General features: G+C 38.3%; 1 protein-coding gene across 1 annotated transcript in view; it reads left to right on the forward strand.

Moving 5' to 3' along the window:
• The first annotated feature begins 10,092 nt into the window (after positions 1 to 10,092).
• The window catches only part of khdrbs3 (KH domain containing, RNA binding, signal transduction associated 3), a 112,476-nt gene continuing 97,301 nt past the window's right edge, over positions 10,093 to 25,267 (forward strand). Inside the window, exon 1 of the mRNA XM_062436238.1 lies at positions 10,093 to 10,183. Coding sequence (XP_062292222.1) covers positions 10,093 to 10,183 — 91 coding nt within the window. The remainder of the gene's footprint in view (positions 10,184 to 25,267) is intronic.

The following is a 25,267-nucleotide window of genomic DNA, read 5'->3' on the forward strand; positions in this document are numbered from 1 at the left end:
CTTTCCCTAATAGACACTATCAGCTTTAAATGTGCCAATTACAGTATATTTACTATACTAAGAGCATCATGCAATAAATTGTAGAAAACTAAGTAATACACATGATAAACTAACAATAAACCAAATGATAAAATTAATGAATTAAATCCAGACACTTTGTTTGTATCTGTTTATCATGTTCCTTTTAATACCCCTCCTAACATTTATGGTTGTACCATGCAACACACTTTGAGTTGTGCTATACAAATAAAGTTTGATTGATGAATAGAACATGGAACAAACCAAATGTTAAATGACCAAAAACAAATGTAAAACTTAATATTACAAATTACAGCAAAAAATGGAGAAATGCCCTTTTCAGTTTACATTATTTCCTGTTTTATTTAGTTGTATTCACCTTTTTTGTCTTGTTTCAGGTCGCTTCATTTCCTCCTGCCCTCTTGTTTTTAACACTTGTGTGATTACCTAGCCCCTCCCTAATGTGCTGCACTTAAGTCTCATTGTCTCCTCTGTCTGTTTGTATAAAACCCTGTGTCCTCCCATTCCCCTTTGCCAGATTGTTTTGTCTACTTTTAATGATTGTTCCAGCATTTCACCCGTCTACCCTGCCTGATTATTTGGATTCCTAGCCCCTGTGATACCTCTGCTCCAATGACTGACTTCCCTTGTTTTTGACTTTTGCTATTAAATCATCTTTGAATCTCTCCTTGTGCTGATGAGATGTGCATTTGAGTCCTTTGGCTTTCAACTCTGATAGTCTTCAAAAAATAGCCTAAAAAGTCATAAAAATGTGATTCACAATCAAAATAATATCATCAGCTCATTGTTTTAGTTTTATGGCCCACATTTTTACTGTTTCGGCTTGATTGTACTGCTCTCAGTGCAGCTCTTTGCAGACTGTACGCTAGATACCTGCACCAACAGCAACAGTAGAAAACACAAGCCTCCAGAGCCACATATTTCTCTTAGGAGATGGTGGAGACCAAAATAGAGCTAAAACAGACAGTCAAAAATACAACGTTACATTAATGGTAATGCTGCTCTCTATTTTCTAGATCAGGCATGTCCAAACTTTTCCATAAAGAGTCGTGTGCCTGCAGGTTTTTGTTCCAACCAATCAAGAGCACACGATTCGACCAATCAACTGTAAAGACTGGCATCAGCTGATTAATGAGTCAAGTCTGGTGTGGTCCCGCTTGGTGGGAATGAAAACCTTATGGAATAGTTTGGACACCTGTGTTGTAGATGTATACATTAAACAGGCAACTGTTTGCTTGATGTCAACCATACCTCAACTTTAAAAGCTGATAATGTGTACATGTTGCCCTTAAATGGCCCAAATTCTATGTATATTAAAGCAGGTTCAAAGCCTTCTAAGTCTGTATCAGTGATAGAGATATTGCAATATCATTGGAAGTATCTAATTGAGGGTTAAACAGATTTGGACCTAACGTTTCACATTTGTACCTTTTTATAACATCGATCCTGACACATAAAGCTTTAAACACCATCAATTATCAAATGAAACCAACACACAAGAAAAAAATAAGAATAAAACTGCAACTGTGATGATTTGCTAGTTATTAAAAGCAGAGAAGGCCTTAAAGATTGTGGATACTTAAGCACAACAGGAGGGTTAGCCTATGTAAAGTGACATTTAGAAAATATTGGAGAATACTGAGAACACCCTGGGGCTGTGTGGTGGTTGCCGATGCTATCGCAGCATCATTGTTCTCGTGCTTAATCGCTGTGGCTAATAACAGGAAATGAAATCACCCACTGAAGACCAACACGCTTCCCACAGAATAATTACAGTTGTTGACCTTGTGCCTCGCTCTGGTATGTAAGTGCAATATGAGATCTCTTAACACACACACACACACACACACACACACACACACACACACACACACACACACACACACACACACACACACACACACACACACACACACACACACACACACACACACACACACACACACACACACACACACACACGTGCAGCTTAGTCACTGCATATCGCTGAATACCTCGAGCTGCTCTATTACTCATTAGAGACAAACAAAGAGATGCCAACTGAGTCGCTGAGCTCATTTTGTAGTAGACACTGTTAGGAATGAAAGTGTTTGTCAGTTCTGTCATGTTCCGACAGTTCTGAAGAGTGAAGACAGTGTGATAGTCCGCCACTGTCTGTGCTAATGGAACACGTCAGCATGCTGCTATTTCTTTTTGGCGTTTACTCAGTTATTGAAATTATCGATTGCGCTTTTATTCTACTTGTCACTGTCACTGTGTGTGTAGAATAGTTTTGCATTCTGATGTCACTTCTACATCTTTGTTGTTTTATATCGAATTGTCTTTTTTAAAAGACTTTAATTCATTAGTACAAAAGTCTTAGGCCACCACTAGCTTTGTTGTTTAAGCAAAGTTTTGATGATCATCTATATTTATTTTTCAGTCTTTTTATTAAGATACAAACAGAAAATACAGGAAATATATATATTTTTTTTAAATGCAATTTTCACAACAAAATAGCTTCTAGTCAGTATTTAGTGTGACCTCACTTGGCACTACGCACATCTCAAACTCTTTTGGGGAGACTGTCCTGAAGTTGATTGAAGCTCATTTCCCTATGAGATGCAAAATTATGATTTTTTGTCTGTCAAATCTGTGATCTTTGGCATTTTAAATGGAATGATGTGATTGAAAGTTGGTTTTATACATATTAGCAAGCTTCCAATCAGTTATTAAACAACATGTGCTCAAGTATGTCTTGCACAAACCTGGTGTAATTGACCTTTTTCACAGCAGTCATTTTGAAATGAAATAGTAGGAGAAATACAGGTGTTAACAATGATGTTAATTAGGGTTCCATTCCATTTAGGTTTAAGAGAGCCAGGTTCCTGCTATTGCTTAAGTGTAAGTGTATAAGAGGAGGTACATGCATACACATTCCTGTTTTTGTCTGGTTGTATTCTAATAAAGAAATAATTATATATGGGCATTATAGCATTGCTAAAACAACACATCTAATGGTGGACTTTTGTACAGTACTGTATATAGACAAGTAGTTGTCTTGCATGATGTTGGATACAGATTAGTTGTATTCTGTGACGATTTACATGAAAAATATGATATTTGCTTTTAAGACTGAATAATCTAGATAGAGATAATGTGCATACTGATGCATTTAAATCATCAGTCTGACATTTTCAGAAATCTACACTTATTTGCTGAAAAGGGTGAAACAGCTAGTCTGGTTCTGTCTAAAGGTCACAAAATCCACCTTCCAGCACATCTAAAGCTCACTAATCTACATGTTATATCTTTAAATAAAGTGTAAAAATGACTAAGCTTGCTGTCTGTATCCTTTTTTACATTTAAATGAATGTAATTTGGACAGATATGAGAGTGATATTGGCCAATTACGTCCAAAATGCGGAACTACTTCTTTAACCCATACATATTGAGAGTAGTAAAAAGACCCTACATATTTTTCTTTTAGCCTAAAATTATGTGACTTTTCCCCATAGTCACAGAATACCCAAAAATTGAAATACAATATTTCAACTTTTTCTATTTTTAGATTGAAGATTTAAGGTGATACACACGTTCTTCTACATTGAGGCTGTTCCAGCCATGTCATCATGTCCTTATTAGTAATACTCTGTCTTGAAAACTAATTTGAGAAAACAGCAGATAATATGATTAATGTGATTCTGTATGTATGATTATGTATGAAACTGAAATAAAAATTGAGTAAAAAAAATTACCATTCAAAAATGTTGTTGCCATTATTCAAATTCAATAAAATGAATTAAAATCATTACTGCTGTTTTAGGTAACACGGGATCATATCATAGTGTGATTTCTTTACCAATAAACAAATAGCCTAAAACATCACAATTTTGGTATTCAGACTAATTATGAGAGTACTGTATATTATGAAGAGTCAGAATATGAACAGTATTTAAGGGTTAAAAGTAAACCAAGATCCAAACCACTGTTTAGTAATCCCATTAGAACTCTGTTTATCTCCTAAAAGTCAAATCTTGACAGCGCCCTTTACACTGTAGAAGCTTTTGCTGCGGCTCCTACCCTAGGTTTGTTAGTGGGCTGTTGATGCTGTGTGAGTGTGTGTGTGTGTGTGTGTGTGTGTGTGTGTGTGTGTGTGTGTGTGTGTGTGCGCCTCGACCTTGGGAGCACTGCTGGGTGCCATTGATTTGTTTACCTGTGTGCTGCTGACAGTTTCCCATTAGGTTTCTTTTGCACAACACTTCCAGGAGAGGAGACCAGAGTCTGCACTTCACAGCCGACGATGCGTGATCAATGTACCTGATAGATTGGCACTGGCAATATAATTCTGTTGAATGACTGTTTAATGGATGTGAGCGCTCCATTTAGTAGCCACAATAAGGTGCCTATTTTGACTAAAGCGGCATTGTGGGGCCTGCACGAGGTGGAAAACAACATCTTGAGGGGCGATGTTAGAATTAGCTAGGAAGACAAAAAAAATTGTGTTTTTATTATAAGTTATTGGAAAATAATGCAACTATTTGAAAAGAGAAAATTCAATTTAGCTTAATCAAGGTTTATTTTAATGTATTATTCTTTTAGAAGGCATGCTTACAGTTCAAAGAACCTTCTAAACAACTAAACAGATGATAAATAAAGAAAAAAGCACAATGTCATTAAAAAGATTTTCTTTTTATATCTGGGCCTTTAATCATTTTCCAGTTACCCGTTTTCTTCAAATACCTCTAATTTTGGATTTAACGTAAGTTCAGGATCTCTATAATGATGCACTGTCCAATAATGCTGCACACTGGGGCTGCAGATAAATGAAACAAATAGCATTTAGCAACTCTCTGAGCATGGATGGATGCACGTTTTAGCTGCAATAGTGTTTTATGTTCAACCCTTCTTCCAAAATGCCCTCAAATGCCTTCTTGTCTCATTTTTTCCTTAAATAATATGAATCAGCCACAAGGAGGCAGTGTTGTCACTCTCCTGACGGTCCCTCTGCCACCACCAAAATGTGGAAATGGTATGAATCCGGTTATTCAAATGATGTTAAGAGTACTCCTGATTTGCCACTGTAATCCTGTACATTTAAACAGGGCCAAAACAAACGCCGAAGCCCCCCCTTTACTTCGGGAATCCCAGTTCCTGTGACATAGAGTGACACGGCAACGCCTTGCGGACACATCAAGGTCCAATTACTCCTCAAGTGACAAGACCCTCATGACATCCTTTGGCTGAAATGGGATTTTATGAAGATTGAAAGCTGACAAGACAAGTGCTTCCATTGAAATCAGTTAAGATTTTCATCAAGAAGTTCAGGAGAAGCTGATTAGATCCCTGGTTGTTGTTAAAGGAGGTAGCAGGAACGTTGATTCTGAATGTGCAGATGTAATAGTATGAGTGAACATACGATACTTGACACCCTGGGGTGCAGCACGGGCTGTCTAGTTCTAGGTGTAGTCAACATCATATTTAGTGGGCTGGGACAGGCTGTGGGGCGATGAAGGGGGCAGCTATTCTCTAAGGATCAAAATAACACTTTGTCAAAGTAATAACCCGCTGTTCTTCATTCTTTACACCCATCTGACAGAACATTCCTCATGGCTTTGTTTACACCAATGCTGCTGCCCTTGTGGCCCTCCCTGACTTATATAAAAATGTTGCCTCATAAACCATGATTATTTTCATTGCAATTGATGTATTGCAATCACTTAGAGCCGTCTTTTTTGAAAGCAGGCGTCTCGAGAAAAGATGTATAGACCTGCAAAGTTTGATTCAAACATCAATGACAATGCCAGGCTTTGTTTATGAAGACGGGGCGCAACAGATGGCAAGCATATCTATAAATAAGTCGCTCCTCTGAATAGGAGATTAGTGCATTTGAGCCGGTTTTTAATGGTCTCTGGAAGAGATTAAAAAGTAAGCTGATTCATAAAGCGTTTCTCTTTGCTAGTGAATCACTCATAAACAAGAGTAGGGGGAAGAATCAGTGGATGTAAAATCTCAAACATGCTTAAGACAAAAAGTTATATGAAGAAGGAGGCGAACATGGCTACAGTTTCATGAGTCAATGCAACGTCGGTTGGTCCATGATGGGAAATAATTAATGAAAGCGTTTTACAGCGTGCGTTTGACACACTGCCTTCATTTCCCTCCTGCAGACCTCACTAAGCAATACATACATATTCTACCCCCCATCCATCCATTTCTTTTTTCATACACACTATATATATGCTAACACTAACACCGGAGCGCTTATTCCACAGCACAAATCAAGCCATAAAAAGCATAATAACAAAATAGCACATTCCAAAGTTCACCGAGGATATATAGCGTTGATAAATATAAATAAACCATCTTGGTTTTTTTAGCCTCTGGGTCACATTTTTCTCCAACTTATTGAAATAGAATAGAGAGGAAAAAGTCTCAATTATATAACCAGTGTTCATCAGCCTACAGATAGCCGCCCACCTGAGGCTACCTCAGCATCCTCCACAAATATTGACAGAATTTTTTATCTTCTCGCCGCATTTTCTAACAAATATGTAGCTTGTATACAAATCCTTCCTCCCGACTCCCTGACAAAAGACACCTTTGCATTTATTGCATGTTTCCAGGAAATACAAGGCTCGGGATGTCTTCTAAAGTAGATTTGCAGCGGTATCTTTAGATATCTGCTGTCTGGATATACTTGATATCTGTCCTTTCTCTTTTACAAAACTGGAGACTCGCCAACTTTTTTTGCTCTTATAATGATCAGAGCTTTATGTGTTTTTTTTCTAAAACAACAGGGATTCTTATTTAATGAATTCATAAACACGCCCAAGAGAAAAGCACACTTGACCTATGAGAAGGTGAATGGATTTCCTGAGAACTATTGACAGGTTGTCCCAACAATTAAAAGCAATCAATGGCTTAAATGAGTAAGGAGGACAATTACAGTATGTAGGCGCCTGAGATGTTTTTGTAACCGGTCTGATTTAAAACATAACAGATGAGCTCGGCCTCTGTTAACCATCTTTTTTAATACCACACATACAGCAATGATTTGTATGCTGAAGCCATGCACATTTGGAAAATAATTTGTCTGTTACCCGTCAGCCAATTTTGCCCCAAAACATACAGCATGTCTCACTCATATGCAAACTGATGACTGACCATGCTATTTTCACATTTGTACCTGCTAGGTGGATCTGTCTGCATCGTTCTACATCAATATACTAGTGAATCAAAGCTTGGAAAAATAACTGTGGAAATGTGTTTGGCTTAAAACAATATCTGTCTAGTGACTCATTTTGTGTCTGACTTGCTCATCAGTGAGTTCAGATATCAGAGTAGATGATATTTTTCTTTTCCTCTCAGTATTTCTAAAGCTGGTATTTCTATTGTTTTTTTTTTAATTGTTTCTTTAAGGATGAGAAAAAAGATCTCTGTCATTTTTTAAAGCATTTCTATCATTTACGTGGCTGACAGCTGACGTTTTTCCTGTCAGTGTGTATATGGCAAAGATCAACTTTCATTAGATATTTGGAAGCCACCATATTCCCCCAGTGGAGACTCAGGACTGATGTTCCCTGTAAAGCTGATAATAATTTATAAGTCTTAATCACCGGGGTTGGATTACCAGCCTGGACTGGAAAAGCCAGTAATCACCCCCAAAAGCCCCAAATTCACTGTCACTGTGTGTCTGCTGCTTTTTGGTAATTTGATTACATGAAGAAATACAATATTGACTGGATCTTGCATGACTACCTAGAGGGCTAGCTCAAAAGGTAGATCTATAATTTTTTAAAATTTTAGATTAGATTGTGTTCCTAAGTAAGGTTGTGTTTAATCAAATTACCACAAACTAGCTGACTATAGCAAACTACTAGATAATATTCCAGTAAAGAACTACTGCTTGTTTCTGTTATATACAGTCACTGGCCTATTGTGCATTCTAATTCAATACAATACAACAGCTCTGCTTAAATTGTACTTTTTTAAAGTCTATACATTTTCAGTTTTTGTAAACATTGCCAAAAAAGTGAGAATTCTATTTAATTTTTTATTACAGAAGTCCTCCTAAGAGGTGGTGGCATACTGGGGTACATTATATTGACTGGTGTTCCTAATATTTTGCCCCTCTCATGTATGTTAATGGAGTGGACAAACTATAAGGAACACCATTAGATATAATGCACCCTAATACCACCACCATCACCCACTATGACCTCAATAAAATGTCAACAAACACTGAAAATGGATAAGCTTCATAAATGTAGAATCTATAGCAGAGCTGTTGTACTGGATTGAATTAGATTGAACAGGTGTACCTAATAGAGGCCAGTGATATGTTGTACAGTATGTGTATATGTTGTTAATATGTAGAGAGATATTTAAGATTGTGTTTGTAGGAGTATGTTGATGTACGTTAAATATTTGCCCTGGCACCCCCAACCAGGTATGTTAGTCACACTTATCACAACTATACTGTCAGATCACTGAATCAGTGTCCTCTGATCTGTACTCATGAGCAGTTGTGAGGGTTTTACTGAACGTCAATGGTGAACCTTCAAATGAAAAGGTTCCACCCTCCTGTATTGAACTGCACATCTTCAAAAAGAACATGAAAAAGTACAAGATCGACGAGATCTTGCATCACTACTTAATCGTGCGGTCTTTGTCTTGTAGAGGACTATGTCAAAAGGTAGATCTACCCTCATTATTATTTTAGTTTAGACTGTGTTCACTTGGGGAATTTTTCAACTTAAAGTTTAATCAAATTGCCACAAACTAGTTGACATATAGAAACCCCGGGGCAAGACAGTATTCCAGTATAGGACCACTGCTTGTTTCTATTAACTATACTCACTGTCCACTAAATTAGGTACACCTGTGCAATCTAATTCAATCCAATACAACAGCTGTGCTATAGATTTTTTTTTTTTTTTAAGTTGATACATTTCCAGTGGTGGTGGGGTACTGGGGTGCATTATATTGAATGGTTTTCCTAATATTTTGCCCCCCTCATGTATGTTAATTGAGTGGACAAAATTTTAGACAAACACTGAAAATGTATAAGCTTATTTAAAGTAGAATTTACAGCATAGCTGTTGTATTGGATTGAATTATATTGCACAGGTGTACCTTATAAAGAGGCTGGTGAGTGTATATGCTGTTTATATATAGATATATTTAAGATTGTGTTTGTAGGAGTTAAATATGTTTATATAAGTTAAATATTTGCCCTGAAACCCCCCCCCCCCCCCCAAACAGGCATGTTAATCACTCTTATGACAACTCTACTGTCAGATCACAGAATCAGTGTCCTCTGATCTGTACTCATGAGCAAGTGTGAGGGTGTTAGTGAATGTCAATGGTGGACCCTCTTATGAAAAGGTCCCTTTATTGAACTGCACATCTTCAAAAAGGAGAGTGGGCTGCAGTGAGATGAGATATTCTGTATGATTTAACATTATATACAAGCAAAACAGGCTTTGTCATGACAGATGCTATCAACACTTCACCCTTATAGCGCCTTCTTTCTGAATTACCTCACTGTGACTTTATAATAATAATAATATGTTAATGGCGGGATTCAGCACCGCGGACAGCTCCGGCGCCTCGCTCCTCCTCCACCTCCACCACCACCATCACCTCCTCCTCCTCCTCCTCCTCCGCGGGGCTGCGTGTGGCGGGCGGCGACCAATAGCTGCGTCTGCCTCAGTTCACCACTGGATACATCAGAGGGAGCTTCAAAGAGCCTGGAACCTCACTCCTGCTGTGATGCGTGGCGAGGCTGTGCGGGCTGAGCAGCACTTCGATGGGATAAAACCTCCCGGTCACATCTAACCCTTTCACTGTGCATGTGTATATGTGTGTGTATGTGTATATGCGTGTGTGCGCGCAGAGAGGACAGAGGACATCATCAACCCCCCCTTCGCGTTTTTTCCCCTTCGCTTCACAGAAATATCCTTAACTTGGAGCTGTTTGGACGTTGAGCAAGTTTTGTGTGGCTTTTTTTTTTATATCTTCGCTTGAATTCCATTTGAGTCGTTTTTTACTTGGGAGTGAAAGGCAGAGATGGAGACCGAAAAGTACTTGCCGGAGCTTATGGCAGAGAAGGACACGCTGGATCCGTCTTTTCAGCACTCCATGCGGCTACTGGATCAAGGTAAACGTCTATGTGGAAAGTCATTTATTCACACTGCGGGTATTATCCATTTCCCAAAAGAAATCGAAGTGGGAAATGATGGAATTATTGGTGCATGAGCCAGTACAGTTGGAGCCTTTAACACAATCAGGTTCAAAGTTAACGCACAGTCAAAAAAAAAAAAGGCTAAATATATATATACATAACACCAATAGTCTGCCCATTTCAAGTTATAAATAAAAGGTTTTTGGGTCTACTTATAATTTCCTGAAATAGAGAGATCATGACTTATTTTGCCAAGTTGCAGCAAAGCCAGTAATCAGTCTGACAACAAGGCACAGGTTGGACAAAAGACACACCTGCTCCAACACTCACACCACTTTACAAACTTTTCCATATGAAATAAACCCTAAAAAGATGAAATTCATGCCTCTAAATGAAGATTAGCTGCTTTTTATGTGACACCAAGCTGGGGGAAAATAAAGTAAGGTAAGCCTATCTGATGTCAAAGAAGTGAATATCTTCATATATGTTGAGCAGATAATCCCACTAGGCTGTTTCACGCATAGCATGGAATCATAGCTCACAGTGATATGGATGGAAGCAGCATTGAGACCTTATTTAAAACACTAAAACCCACTTGACATCCTCCAGCTTTTGCAAGCTGCAGTTATCTCTATGGCATGCAGATATGTGTAGCCTATAAGCTGTGCAGGAATAATCACTCTCTCATTTACATGTTACATGTGTTTCCTCCTTTTTTTTTTTTTTTTTAAGTGGACGTGACTGAAATGGAACTTTAAACAACTGGAGCAGTAGTAGCAGAAGAAAGAAGTAGACGCCTTAATTAATATTCCTGCTTTGAAGCTGGAGAGATTTTTGCAAACACTTTCCTTAAACACAAACCCCGTAGAGCTCCTCCATGTGGGAAGTGCATCCCCCAAGTGCATCTTTCAAGTACCACTCAGGGGCTTTTGTCTAGAGTGTATAGCAGAACGCTGTTGGCTTTAAAGGTAACCGACAAGGAGCCCACTGTAAACAGTCCTGCTGCACTGTAACTAATTCCATTGAACCCCCTCCAGACGCAGCTGTCTTTATTCTATCTGGCTGTCTGACAGTCCTAGTCGCCGCTTTCCAAAGCTGGAACCTCAGTGGGTCCTTAGAAAGGTTCCAAGGGGACCTCCCCGAGTAAAGTGATTAAATTTTAATGTTGTTTACTTGGTTGGAGTTTATCAAAACAACAAACAAAAATTACGTGTTTTTCTGATTAAACCTTCACCGTCAGAACTTAAAGTAGGGCAGCAACTGTTGTAATTTCATTTTCCATTCATCTACATTCATCAATTAACCGTTTTAATATCGGAAAAATAGTGAAAAATGTCTTTGAATGTTTGTTTGCTCAGACTAACAGTCCAAAGATAGTCATAGTTAGTTTAATATCATATATAAAGAGTAAAATAGTAAATAAATGTGGGATTTCTGCTTAAAACATAACTGAAATGATTCAAATTCATTATCGTTTAAGCTTGAAGTCAATTTGTAACATTATTACAAAATGCCAAAATCATCACTTCTGATATAATTAGATTGAATCAGATGAAATTGGGTTTAGTGGTCGAATTAATTGCATTATGTGGAACCGTTAGTGATCTAGTTGTCAGTTGCTCATATAAAAAAAAATGATGCATGATGCTCCTGCTATGTCTCCAGATGGGCCTATTGAAATGTGGCACATGCTCCAGCAGTTTAAAACTCGTATATTTTTTAAATTCATGATTGACCTCCGTACAGCACATTATTGCTTTTTTGTGGTGTGTAAAATGAAATCTATTCATTCAGTGTATGGAGTATTGGATGTAATGGCCTCAGTTATACCAGTGGCAGATTTGAATCTTGTTTAAGAGAACACAGTTGGGTTAATGCAGAGGCAGGATAGAGCATCTCTGGATGATCTGCTGTGAGGTAAATTCACTCTAGTCTGCGAGGAGGAAGATCAGGGCTTTGTTTTACTCAGCACTTTTTTTGTTGTCAGCTGGTTTCGTTATTCAAATCTGGGTTACCCTCTTCTTCTTTTTTTATCTTAAGAAGGAATATTCTCCTCACTGAAAGAAAGATTGCTGCTCTGAATGCTTAATGCCAGTTGAAAGACACTTAGCAGCCACTTCCTTGACAGGAAGTCTTTCTGAAAGTCCTTTATCCACACTGCAGGTACGCTGTAGAGTAATAGGAATACTTTTAGAGTAAATCCCCCCCTGTGTTTTACATTTAAACAGCTCCACCTCAACACAAGTTCTTCCACATCCAATAAAGTTAGTTTGTGATATTTATATTGAGGTTTAGGCAAAGATTGCAGTTGAGAACCATTGCGAGTGCCGGAATTAATCCGTGACATTTTATGAAGTAAGCGGAACTCTGCGGTGTGCAAAAAAGTTGGCCGAAACAGTCTGCCACAACTCCAAAAACTGTAAATACTGTTATCTCTCTCTTACACAACAGATGGAACACGATGCAGCTTAATAGAGCACTTCTTCTGCCATCTTGCTGATGAGTTCTGGACTTGATTATGCAATTGGCAGGGGATGCAAGAAGGAACAGAGCAAGAGTAACTGGAGTTACCGCGTGCGAACGGAGAATATGAGATTACTTCAGGTCTGGAGAGACTTCCATTCAGTAGAAATTAGGGAAGCATTGTGTTGGAAGCGCACGGGGGGGGACTGGGCGGGCTGCTTTTTGATAAGTTCTGGGCCGCGTTCGCAGAGCTCCTCTCCCACAAGGACCGTATCTGCGCCCTCGTGACGAGCCTCGTACAGTCAGCAGCCGACACTTGGAGCTGGAGAAATATCTTAAGCCAAAATAAGAGCCATGCAGGACCAGCAGCCTACATGAAATGAAAAATCCTCAGCAGCATACTAATGAGCAGCTTCTAGGTGCAGAAACACCTTGGGTAGCATGAAGTGCATCTGTTATTTACATGAAATCAGTGTAACCCCAAGGTATACAGGGCCATATGGAGTGCAAGTAACACTTACTTTCCAGTGTTTCACTTTTAAAGGCGCAATATGTAGAATTTAGTTTGTGTAATATAATATTCATAAGTATATTTAATTAGTGTATAATCACCTGAAAATAAGGCTTGTTGTGTTTTCATTACCTTAAAATGAACCCTTTACTGTATATCTAAACAGGGAGTGAGTGGGTTGTCCTCCATGGAGACCACAATGTTTTACTCCCATGTTTCTACAGTAGCCCAGAATGGACAAACCATACCCATCATATATACACATTTGGTCCTTTAAGGTTCATTCTTGACCTTTGAAACATTAGTTTGACAAAAAACTAAATCTTAATCTTTGGGGCTGTCACTTTCTATTTATATTTGAATTTGAACATGTGTGGAAAAAAATCCATCAGACCCACCGCATGCCCAGTTGTTGTATGTAAACCAGGCCAGTGCTCTGTTTGCTGAAGCAAAATGTAAAAAAAACAACTGGTGAGCTGTGCTGAATTGTGACACCAAAACCATATGAGAAGGAATGTGTTTACTGGCTTTGTAAAATACAACTGTGTCACAGTAATGTTAGCTTGTCAGGCAGAGAAGGCACCGGGAATGAATAGAACTACACCAGTTCTACGTCTGAGTTTAGAATTAAGCCATGTGGGCTGTTTTCAAATCAATCTGAATTAATTTCCTGTCACACTAAATTCATATGAACTTTACTTTTTTGAAAAAGTGACAGGCTTAGTCTAGTTAATAGCTTTATCTAAGATAATTGTGAGATGTGGTTGAACTCTCTAGAACAATCTAGTACTGTCGTGAGTCTTGAGTTAATTTTTTTGTGTTGTGGTCAAATGATTGTTTTTTCTTGTTCGGTTAATCAATTTAATATTTAAAAAGTCAGAAAATAGTGAACATGACATGCAAAAATCGTTTCGTTTAAACAGCCCAAAATTCAAAGATATTCAATTAGTAATGTAATGTAATAAAACTGAGAAAAATGTGCTTGATAAATGAAATAAATGATTTAGAGATTGTCAGAATTATTGACAATTGCATTTTTTTGCTGAAAAGAGTAACACCTGCATACTGACTCCAAACAACACAGTCATTTAAATTGACATTTTTTGGATCCCGGTTTGATCTTCTTTCAGGTCGAAATGTTGGAAAATGCTCACCACATCCATACATATACTGGATACCAGTAGGCTGATTCCAACCCAACCAGGCTCATAAACCTCTAAACACAATTTACAATAAGATCCTATGAAAGCCCACTATAAAACTCTCCCAAAAGCTGGAAGTACAGAAACAATAATACGCCAAATATATCAAGAATGTAAACAAAATCTACAGTTGTAAGTTACATGAAAGCAAACATTAAAATATTATGGTGTAACTTTTAATATTATGATTATTGTGACTATCACAGTTATACTGTAGAGGCATTTATCCATATAATAGAATTCCTATTGTTTACCAGTGAGCTTCATATTCTCTTTATGTGATTCTCCCAGAAAGGTTTATATAAGCAATAATAGTCTAAAAATGTATAGTCACTCCTGGCACCAGACGTTTCTGTTTGTTCAGCATGTGGATGGAGAGCAGCATGCGGCCCATTCTGAGTGTTTCAGGACCTCTGGCCCACTTTGGACGTTTTAACCTCTGTGCTGCACATAAGCTTCCATATCTACTGCTTTTTAATTGGATATTCCTCAGCAGGAGCACAGCACAATGTTTGCATTACATTAACAGTTTCAGCTTGCTTGCATAAAGCAAAAAAACCTACAGTATGAGCACGGACAGAGCAGGTGTGGGAAAGTATCCTTATTGCAGATGTGATGCCCCATTGTTAATTCATACATTTCCATCTCATCAACAAAACAGAGGGATATTTTTAGCCGTGCATCAGTTTTATGCCCCGAGTGAGAGCAGTTCCTGGGTTAGAATGCCCAGAAGTGAACAAAAATAAGCTTTGGCATACGATCAAAGGCAGAGATATCGTTTTGTTGGGGAAACAGTGCTTGATAGCGATAATGATCTGTGGATCTGTGGCTGGCCGACACGCTGAGCCACACAGCGAGGTGGAGGCGCAGCCGTGGTGCTGAACCTGTCTGAGTCTGAGAGCTGGCTGGTGATTTGACCCGCAGATGTAGTGAACTAGCAAGTGAACTGTAAGAGGGCAGACAGGGAGCTCCAGCAACCCGCTTTGCATTCAGACAAGCGGTGGAAGGCTGCTGAGCGGTGCTGTGGCTAAGAGGTGTTTGCAGAGTCTCTGTCTCTGCTTTGCAGCAGCTCCCGCTGGAATCCAGGGGTGAAATGTAGGCCAGGACAGATTCCAGCTATAAAACCTAACGGCACCTCGTTTTACAGACGCAACGAGTCACATGCCTGCATTGATTTCGCTGCTAATGTGTATGCATGTCCTTTCTCGTTACAGCAGGAATAATGAGCCAAGGATGCTGTGGTGTAGCTCTTCTCTTAGTCAGATAGCCTCCAGCATTTGACAGGTTTTAAAACGGTTCAAATGTCAGATCTGGAACACTAAAGGGACGTGAATCATCCATGTGTCCATGCATATAAACAAACAGAAAGACAGTACATTAATAGACAATGAGAAGTGACTGAATATAACAGGGCTGGAAAAAAGCCATAATTTCCAGCTTTACCTAAAAGAACATAATTTACCAAGTCTACCAAATGGAAAGTAGCCAGAAAGCAAAAAATAAAGCTGAAATACACTAAACAAAAGCTTTGACATGTGCTGTGTATAGACTTAAAGCTGCACTAATCAGTATTTTAACATAAACAATGGAGCATAACCATAATGGCCCGAATGTAAGACCATATTTTAGTCTGGAAATTATCTTTTTGAAAATGTCCTCACAATACCAAATTTAGTTTTTGAATGGAGCGTACCACTGTAACACCAACTCCTACAGAAATTTGCATTGTGCTTTTGTTTGTAGCCTTAATGTCGCCAGGCTAGCGACTGTCTCAAAGTCTTATCTTGAGTCTTGTTTAATGTGTATTTCTGCCACAGAGGAAATATATTAATGACGTTTTCTGTCGTCTGTACTGTGGAGACGGACCGCAGACTGAATATGTCAAGCTCCCAATTACCACTGTCACAGATGATGAGGAGGGCAAAAAGACAGACTGTGTGAAAAATGCTAACTGTCAGAGAAAATCATTTTGACAGGAGAGTGTGTGAGTGTGTGACTATACTGTGGTGTATCCTCAAGAAGTCTTTCTCCAAAACAGACGTTGGAAATGGGAATTCACCTTATATTCGGGCCCATTTTTGTACTATGTTGCTTAAGGCAGCTTTTTAGTGTCTTTTAGCTCATTGTTTTGTTTTTACCCATTTGTTTCTCTCTCTCTGCTCTCGTAAACCATATTAACAGCTGTAGCAGGCAGCTGTTTTTAGAAAAAGGCTGTGATAAACTGCCTGTATGTCTCCTGCCAAGCACAAAACAGCAGGAAAACAAAGTTAGCAACCAGCTGCTAGCTAAAGAGACAGACTTGATACTTGATAATTTAATGACTTTGCTTTAGTTTACAAGGCTGTTATGGTGCATGCCATTTGTAGTCTGAATTTCCTAATTTCCAGTAGAAAATTTCAACTGGAATGTCCTCTGAAGTCGTATTTCCGACTCTGAAGGTTGGAAGAACCTCACCAACCCCAACCTCAAAATCCAAGATGTCTGCCCTGTGCGTCAGCAGAGTGAAAGTTTTAGTAATATCCTGTGTATTAGCAGTTTTGTCTTATTCGCGTCTCATTAAATCAGTTGCAAACACAGCACTGTCCAATTTCTATCTGCGAACATGTTGCTACACGGTTTGTATGAGCAAAATACAGCAAAATGCACTTTTATCAACTGGTGTTGCTATCCTGGCTATGCTATGGCTAACCTAGCTAGAACTGGTTTTCAGACTTCTTGAACTGGAATGCTTCAAACTCAAGTGCAACGTCATTCCCAGCTCCAATTTCCAATGTCCGAGGTAACAAAGCATAACATTTGAAACACGTGTGATTTATTTGCTTTTTGATGAGTTCTGCCTTCAAGTGTCCAGAAAAGAGCTAACAAGCTTCCCGGTATAATACACATTTCAGTGTATGCTTCACTAAGTCTGGGTAATACCTCTGTAGTACTGACTGAAATGTGTCTGTTGCATCAAGTGCTGAAAATGTAGTGGAAGTTACTGAAAGTTAGCAGCTTCTTCCCTTTTTTCCTAGACCTGTTTCCTTTTCTAATCAAGCCAGACAACGGTAATTAATGATCGTGTTACTCCTCTCCAGCTGTTGTCTCATCGCTCTATCCTAGCATCTCCATCATTGTCCGCGCAATCCCATCACCATATTGCACAGGATACAGTCTCCACCTGGCACAAAGCTTGCCTTAGGCTCAGCATGTTGATTTAATGTGGAGACTGTCAAATTTCCATGTCGAACACGCTCACCGGTATAAATGCTGCATTCATATTTCAAATGCCACGAAGATGTGCATTTTCCTCCTCCTCCACCTGCATGCATACATTGCTGAGGGCCTGCCTTGAGCTGTCTGCTGGAGGAGACTCTCAATTAAAGAGGCAAGCCGAGGCAGCTTAAATAATGCAAAGTGCGCTTGTTCAGGTTGGAGTATACTGGAAGCTGATATTACACATCTCAGGTAAGTAGATCATTTAGAAGCATGTTGCTAGGTCTTTGGTACAGGAGGGTATCCTTTGAAATGTGTCAATACAAGTACTGATGATACACTACTCTAGTTTCTTTACCACTATCAAAACTTGACTTTTGACATTTAAGGGTCTATGACATTTGATGTGGTTTAGTTAAAGGGTTTTGCTGCTTTTAATCCATTTTGAAACATGTTAGAGGAATATAGCAAAAATGTCTAAGTGGTGTAACCATAAAAACTATCCACCAAATAATTAAACTTGCTTAAAAATGCTAAATTCTCAATTAAATAAATTATATTAAATAAAAGTAATGGATAAATACAATATTTAAATTTAATCTGAGGAATCATGTAAATCAGGAACCATTTACATTTGTTTGGTAAATGAAGTAATTATTTGTATAAGTACACTTAAATACACTGTAGGTGGATCAAATATTTAATATTTATCATATTTTCGTGGTTACACCATTTTACATTTTCAGGAGCATTCAGTCTTACTTTTGGTAAAAAAATGGTGCAAATTTTATTTCAAATGACATAAAACCAACAGTTAACCAAAAAAACCAAAAAAATGTTAAAGATATTTTTGAATTGCTCATTTTGCCAACCCTTATTTGTCACTGACCCTTAAACACAATCGGTTGTATAGGCCTGGAGTTATGGGTTAGGGTTACATAGATATAGAATTAAAGATAAATAACTCTGTCCCGGCCCTTAATGGCAGTCTATGTTTTTATGGAAGCGTAGCGCCCACTCTCCAGTCCCACCCCCAGCCCCCCTTGCATTATTATGCTATTGTATTATCATTATATCAGTGGTATAAAATGATCTTCAAATGACAATGATAATATTGTTTATAGCGTTTATTTTCTGAGACGATGTATTGTCCAACAAAAATAGTTATCGTGACAGGCCTAGTTGTCCTGGAACATTTCCTACATACATTTAATCTAAAATTCACACAAGTAAGACTACGTCAGCATTAAAAGCAAACTTTGGGTGCTTGACCGATCTTTTAATGGCAGGGGGAATTCTGAAAAAGAGCACCTCACCTCAGTAATACAGCCTCTGATTTAGGCCTGCCCGCATCACTTACACATTCATTAATCATCATTTTAACGACGGCGATAATGTGCTCCGCAGTGCCAGCCCAAGACAGGACAGGCAGACAGGCCCTGGGATTACACTGGATTAGTTTGAAAAGCAGAAGAAACCCCCAGACTGTATCAATGTGTTTACTGTGCCTGAGGCCGAGAGACAAAGAGATGAAAGAAAGGAAGAGAGAGGGGTAGGAGTGGCGTTGGCAGTGCTGTAGAGAAAGTAAGAGTCTTTCTTTTTTTTCCCAAGGGAAAGGTTATTTGTAAGGGGATTGTACCAAAGTCAGTTACAAAAGGGAAAATGCAATCAAGAGGGAAAGGGACGAAAAATGGAGGAGCGGAATGGAATGGGAGTTGAAATTGAAAAAAAAAGGTTATGGGAGTGCTTTCGTAGATGAGTTAGTGATAAATAAAAAAAGTTCAGATGACATAAAAGACAATACAGAAACTCATAAACTACTGCTGACCGCTGCTTTTATACAATATACCTCAATCTTATCCTCTATAACTAAAACACTTCATTTTATTTTTTAGTGTGCATATCCTGTACTTACAAGTGATGAGATGGGAGGAGCGCCGCATCTCATACCCGATTAAATCACTGTCATTACTACTGTGATGAAAGACAGGTGTGATTTTACACTTCGTCGGAGGACGGGAGTGCTGTAAATTCATTAGGTGTTCATTTTCTTTCAGATTCAGTCGCAAAAGTGAGGTCGATTCAGCACTATAACAGTTCATATTTGACTTTGGAGCTTCAAGGGGTCTTTTCTATGCCCCCCTCCCTCCCTCCCTTCATCTTCAACCCAGTGACAGCCGCGGCTTCCCCCCTTTCCCTTTTCTTTATTTATGTCGTTTTGTGTGGTTGGCACCTCTGTAGAGAGGATTGCACTGGATTAGCTTCTCCGCCTTCCCAACTGATCCGATCCATTTTGTGTAATCCAACTCAATTTAATTATGTTTATCGTTCCACCTCGCTGGTGCCGAGGAGCAGCAGCAGCACACCTCTACCAAGATAAGCCCGGGGACCTTGTGCCTTTTTTTTTCTTTTTTTTTTTTTTTCTCGCTGGCAGAGCGTCTGCCTGAGCCTGTTGCTTTATAAACAGATGGTGTAAGTCACCTACACTCTCAGTAAATAATGCGCCTGGTGCAATTTAATGTGTCGAAGCTCTCCTCAAACATCGGTGTGACACGGACAAGAATATCCAAGGTTGAGAGATCATAGCCTCAGTTTTTTTGTTGTTGCTGTTGTTATGTGAATTTGTACAGTTTAGCAGCATCTTCATCCCTCGCTCTTTCTGATGTTTGGAGAATTAATGTGCTTGTGCCTGCTCGGAAAATACTGGGGAGATAGCTTATTTATGAACTGTTTTTTTTTAGCTTGAATGATGAATTGTTGTGGTTTTATCTTCTATGTCTTGTTTGCACACTATGGACCCTCCTCTGAGTCCAAAATAAAGTTTGAATATACACACTTCTTTATTACTTCTGTGAGTCTAATCCTTTCGCATGGGGATATAAAAAATAAAAGCGCCACAATAAAAGCCTAAAAATACTTTCTGGAGCACTGTGCAGTCCGCAGGCACAGTTCAAGAGCTCGCAGATAGTCCGACCGTGTTGAAAATTTGACTTTTTCTTCCTTTGTGAATGTAGCAATTGTGCGGCAAACGGCGTTAAATTCTGTCGAGAGATTAAATGTATTCAGGCCTCTCGGCTACTGATCTCACAATTACCGTACGGGGTGAGAAAATGCCTCCAATCCGGTCTCAGACACAGTCCCGTGTCGGTGTAGTCGACCACGCAGAGCAGCAGATGTTACAGTCCAACAAGTAGTGATAGAGGATGAGAGGGAAGAATAGAGGCTGCATCTGTTTTTACAGTCTTGAATGCTCCTCTGCCTCCACAACTCTAGTTTAACTCTTACATACTGTTTATATTCTGACTCATAATTAGTCTCTACACCAGTTCACATTCATACACTTCCAATCAGTAATTAATACATATTTGATTAATCTTTCTGTTTTAATCTTATGAAGAAAAAAAAACACTCACAATCAGTATTTTATGGTCCAGGAGAACATTTTATAAAATATGATGAATACATTAAAATGTTTGAATGTGGTTTTAAAAAATATATTTTTTAACCCTTGCATATTGTTCATATTCTCTCTTGCAGTATGTTCTGGGTCAATTTTGACCCGGTCTAAGAATCCCCTTTTAAAAAGTGTCTATAACAATACATCTATTCAGTATGAATCAATAGTCGTGTGACTTAAACCTTGATTCATGTTTCAGAGAGCAGAGAGAGTGTATTTTTAGGTGTTACATTACTCATTTTGTGAGCTACTATCACACAATATCATGTCCTATTTGACGTAAGACATGAAAATATAACATAGCAATAATGATGGAAATGTATTTTATGTAAAGTGAACTATATGGAACTGTGCGGTTTATTGTATAACCATTAGAGCCATCAGTCTTCACTGCTACATCATAAAAAGAACATAACTACTATCTTATTAAAACTATTAACTGTCCATTTAACAATCAATAGATACGGGTCAAATTTGACCCAGAACAGCCTCAATGGATAAACATTTGTAGCACCTATACAAAAGTAAAACATTTTCAAATATTTTCTTTTTTGTGCATTTTGGTCCACTTTATGAAAAATCATCAAACTTCAGAATAAAGGATAACGTCATTTGGGCAGTTTTTACAGTTTTCAAATGTCAAAACGGGTCAAATTTGACCCAAACAGTATGTAAGGGTTAAATAAACACAGGTCCAATTTGTACATTTACATATATGAAAATATGTATCAGCTGCACAAAAAAAGAAAAGAAAATATTCATTTTATATCCATGTTTTCATACAGTGGGTCACATTAGGAAAGGTATGGCTAAAAGAAATGTTTCAAAAAGAAATGGGACCCTGAAACGTATGTAAAGGATTAACAGGGGAGCTGTGCTGAGATATAATATACATGGAGATATGCACTCCACACCAGGGATAGTTTCACTTGCTGTATGTCATGTAGAAAATGGATATTGAAAATCCTATTAGAGGAAAATAAAAATAAAACAGGGCCAGATTACATTCTTTTGTCACCATGTCATTTTGATGTAATAGAGAAAATAAAAAGAACGCCACCATTCTTTCATAAGCAACCATTAACAGAATTAATCTTCTTTGGTGTGTTAAATATTAAATGTCCTGCTCACCTTTTGAAAACCAAAAAAAAAAAACCCAACAAAAAACTGGAGCACAGGCTTCGCTGGTGGTGGCGGTGTTGGTGGTGAGCATGAATATTTAATGAGCGAGGGAGGTGGGATATCAGTAAATGAAAGTTAAGTGCATTTTCTGGGTTTTTGGAGCAGGAAAAGTTATACTGTAATGTACTGAGAGAGAGAGAGAGAGAGAGAGAGAGAGAGAGAAGAGGAAAGATGGATGCTCATTTACCACCAGTGCCAAGAGACTTTTTTTCCTCGTGTCCTGCTGGGCCGCTTGCTTCGCTGTGTCTCCCGTCTCTATTTTAAGAGACTGATATTAAAGCCTAATTGTGTTCAGACTTTTTAGGGACATCTCCCTCTGTTTCTTGTGCCTGTTTTTTCCCCCTCTCTCTCTCTCTCTCTCTCTCGCTCTCTCTCTCTCTCTCTGTCTCTCTCTCTCTCTCTCTCTCTCTCTCTCTCTCTCTTTCTCTCTCTCTCTCTCTCTCTCTCTCTCTCCTCTCTCTCTCTCTCTCTCTCTCTCTCTCTCACATGAGACGCCATTAAAATTAAAGTACACCATTTTAATGCAATGGAATGGCTGCTTTTTAAAATACTCAGTGAATGATCTCATCCCCTCATTTCCATTAATACAATATAGCTAACAGATGGAACCTGTGCATTGTTTCTCTTGTCACCCTGTTAACAGTTGCCTACTGTTGCAGCAGGCTGTAAAACATTCATTACTGTAAGTCTTATAGGCAAACCATAAACAAGGGGTCTGATCAGGATATACAACCCTCGTAACAGGCACAGTTACCCACTCTCTCCTCGGTAATAAAATTGCTGTGCCGCCGCTGTCTGCTTGACACTCAAGCTGATGGCTCACACTGTACACGCTCCTCCGCCGTGCCATTTGGCAGCAGGTCTTGTTAAGGTTTGACCTAGGGTTTGCCCAATAAGAGGGTTGTTAAAGTCTGACCTGGAAGTGGATCTCTGTCTGCCTGCTTGTTAAATCTCTGTGTCTTTCTCTCTGTGGTCATCATTAGTCTATGGAAAATGTTTGGAGGTTCTATGGAGTCTGTTTTTTTGTATATCCTCAGAAAAACAACCCCCCCCCCCCAAAAAAAAAAAAGAAAAAAAGAAAAAAAACCCAAAGACTATACAGCATACTGTTAGCAGTGCATGGCTCTCACAAAAGCAACAGATTGGAGTTTTTAATTATACAAACCTTTATTTAAAAGGCACATCTGTTCCGCAAGTAGAAATTATCTGGGCCATGCCAAAGAACTGCTGTTATTTGTATGTTGCTAAATACGGATGAAAAAAACAACAACTTTTAATATAACAAATTAACAATACTTTTGGAAATGTAATTACCCCAAAATAATTACACTTGCTCACAGTGCAGTTTTTTCTTGTTCCAGGACCTTTCCATAATGATTGTTGAAATAAAACTCAGAGTCAGGCATTTGAACCTAGAAAATGAGAATTCTAGGAAACTTTTGAGACTTGTTGATTTGTACTCTAATCTAAAGGACAAAGCTGGATTTATTGTGTATTTTTTCTTATTGCATTGCAAAACACTCAAATCAATAGTGTCTCTTAACTCTAGAACCACCCCAGTGGCCTTTTTTTCAATCGTACATTACTATGTTTTAATAAAACATTCATGTCCTCCAGTCTTGGACTTTTCTGAAAATAATGTTAAGTAGCACCACCTATTGTTAAAAATATGATGAAAAAGTGAATCCAGATTCAAAACACAGGCATTATACCATTATAACTGCCACTGGCTAAAATTTACCCGTATATGAAATGCATTTATTTCCATGCGGTTCATGTTTAAACATTACAAGTTGCTAGGCAACGGCGTTGGAGTGTGTGATCCGACAACTACGTCAAGTCATAATTCAATTTTAAAAAAGAGCAGATGAGAATGACCTGCAAGAAAACCTTCAACCAGGTGTCTGAAGTGCAGAAAGACTGTCTGTGGAAAAGTGCTGAATGTCTGCTTGAAGTCTGTTTGAGGGACGCACATAATCATTGATGTAGCCTATTGATTGTGTGTAAAATGTATTTTTAGTTCATTGATTATTCATTTATCTTTTCTTTGCCATGTTACTTTTTATAGAGCCTAATTTGATCGTTGCCTTACTGTGTCTTCATGAATGGAACACCAAAAGAGCAATAACAGGTTTATTTGTGTTATGATATTAATGGTCCTCCCTCGTATTCACACATTGTTAAAATGCCCAAATTAATAATAAATTGAGCACTTGACTTTGTCGTGTGGATTTGGTTGTGAAATTAAATCACCCATAAGTACGGTGGTTATTAGGGCTCATTATGATCCATTTGGGGGTATTTATGCAGCTTGCGTAATTTGAATAACATGGGTTGTCTCATTATGTGATGAATGTCATTTCATAATAATACGACACCACCCAAATATTTCCATTTAATACTCATTTTCAGTGTCATTTTGGATGGAATTGTATTTCTTAAAGATAGATAGATTATAAAACAGCAGGACCAACCCACAGCTGATCGTTAATCAAACTCATTCAGTGGCTTCAGACATTCCTTTGTGAAGATAACGTTTTAAAACAATGACAAAGTACAGTTTTTAGTGTTAAAAATGTGGTAGCCAAGTACACATTAAATTTGACCTGTTTTAGGTAGGCCTACAGCTTTATTTTACTGTTAATAGTTTTAAACTTCCCTCCCCTGTTTGTGGCACAACAAAACTGTATTCTAAAACAAATTGGGCATTAACAATTTTAAAACATTACAGAAGTAAATATCATACATTTGGCAGTAAGTAATTGTAAGTTGGTTGGTGAACCACTGTATTTGGCGAGCTAACCGCTAACTTGTTAGCTACTTCTCTCTTTATTTCTCTATTCATTAATATCTATTTTATCTCTACTGTTCAATTTACTTCCCCTTGGTATTTTGTTCACCATTGGACACCATTTCACTCAATGAGAAGTTATTGCAGAAAGAAAATAAAGCTCTCAGACCTAATGAGCCTTATAACAATAAGTTAGCAAACTCATTTGCTTGCTAGCTTAGCTCAGACACTAACAGGACAATACACAGCTTATTCAAAA

Source organism: Scomber scombrus, chromosome 16 (genome assembly GCF_963691925.1).
Source record: "Scomber scombrus chromosome 16, fScoSco1.1, whole genome shotgun sequence".
NCBI classification, from domain to species: Eukaryota; Metazoa; Chordata; class Actinopteri; order Scombriformes; family Scombridae; genus Scomber; species Scomber scombrus.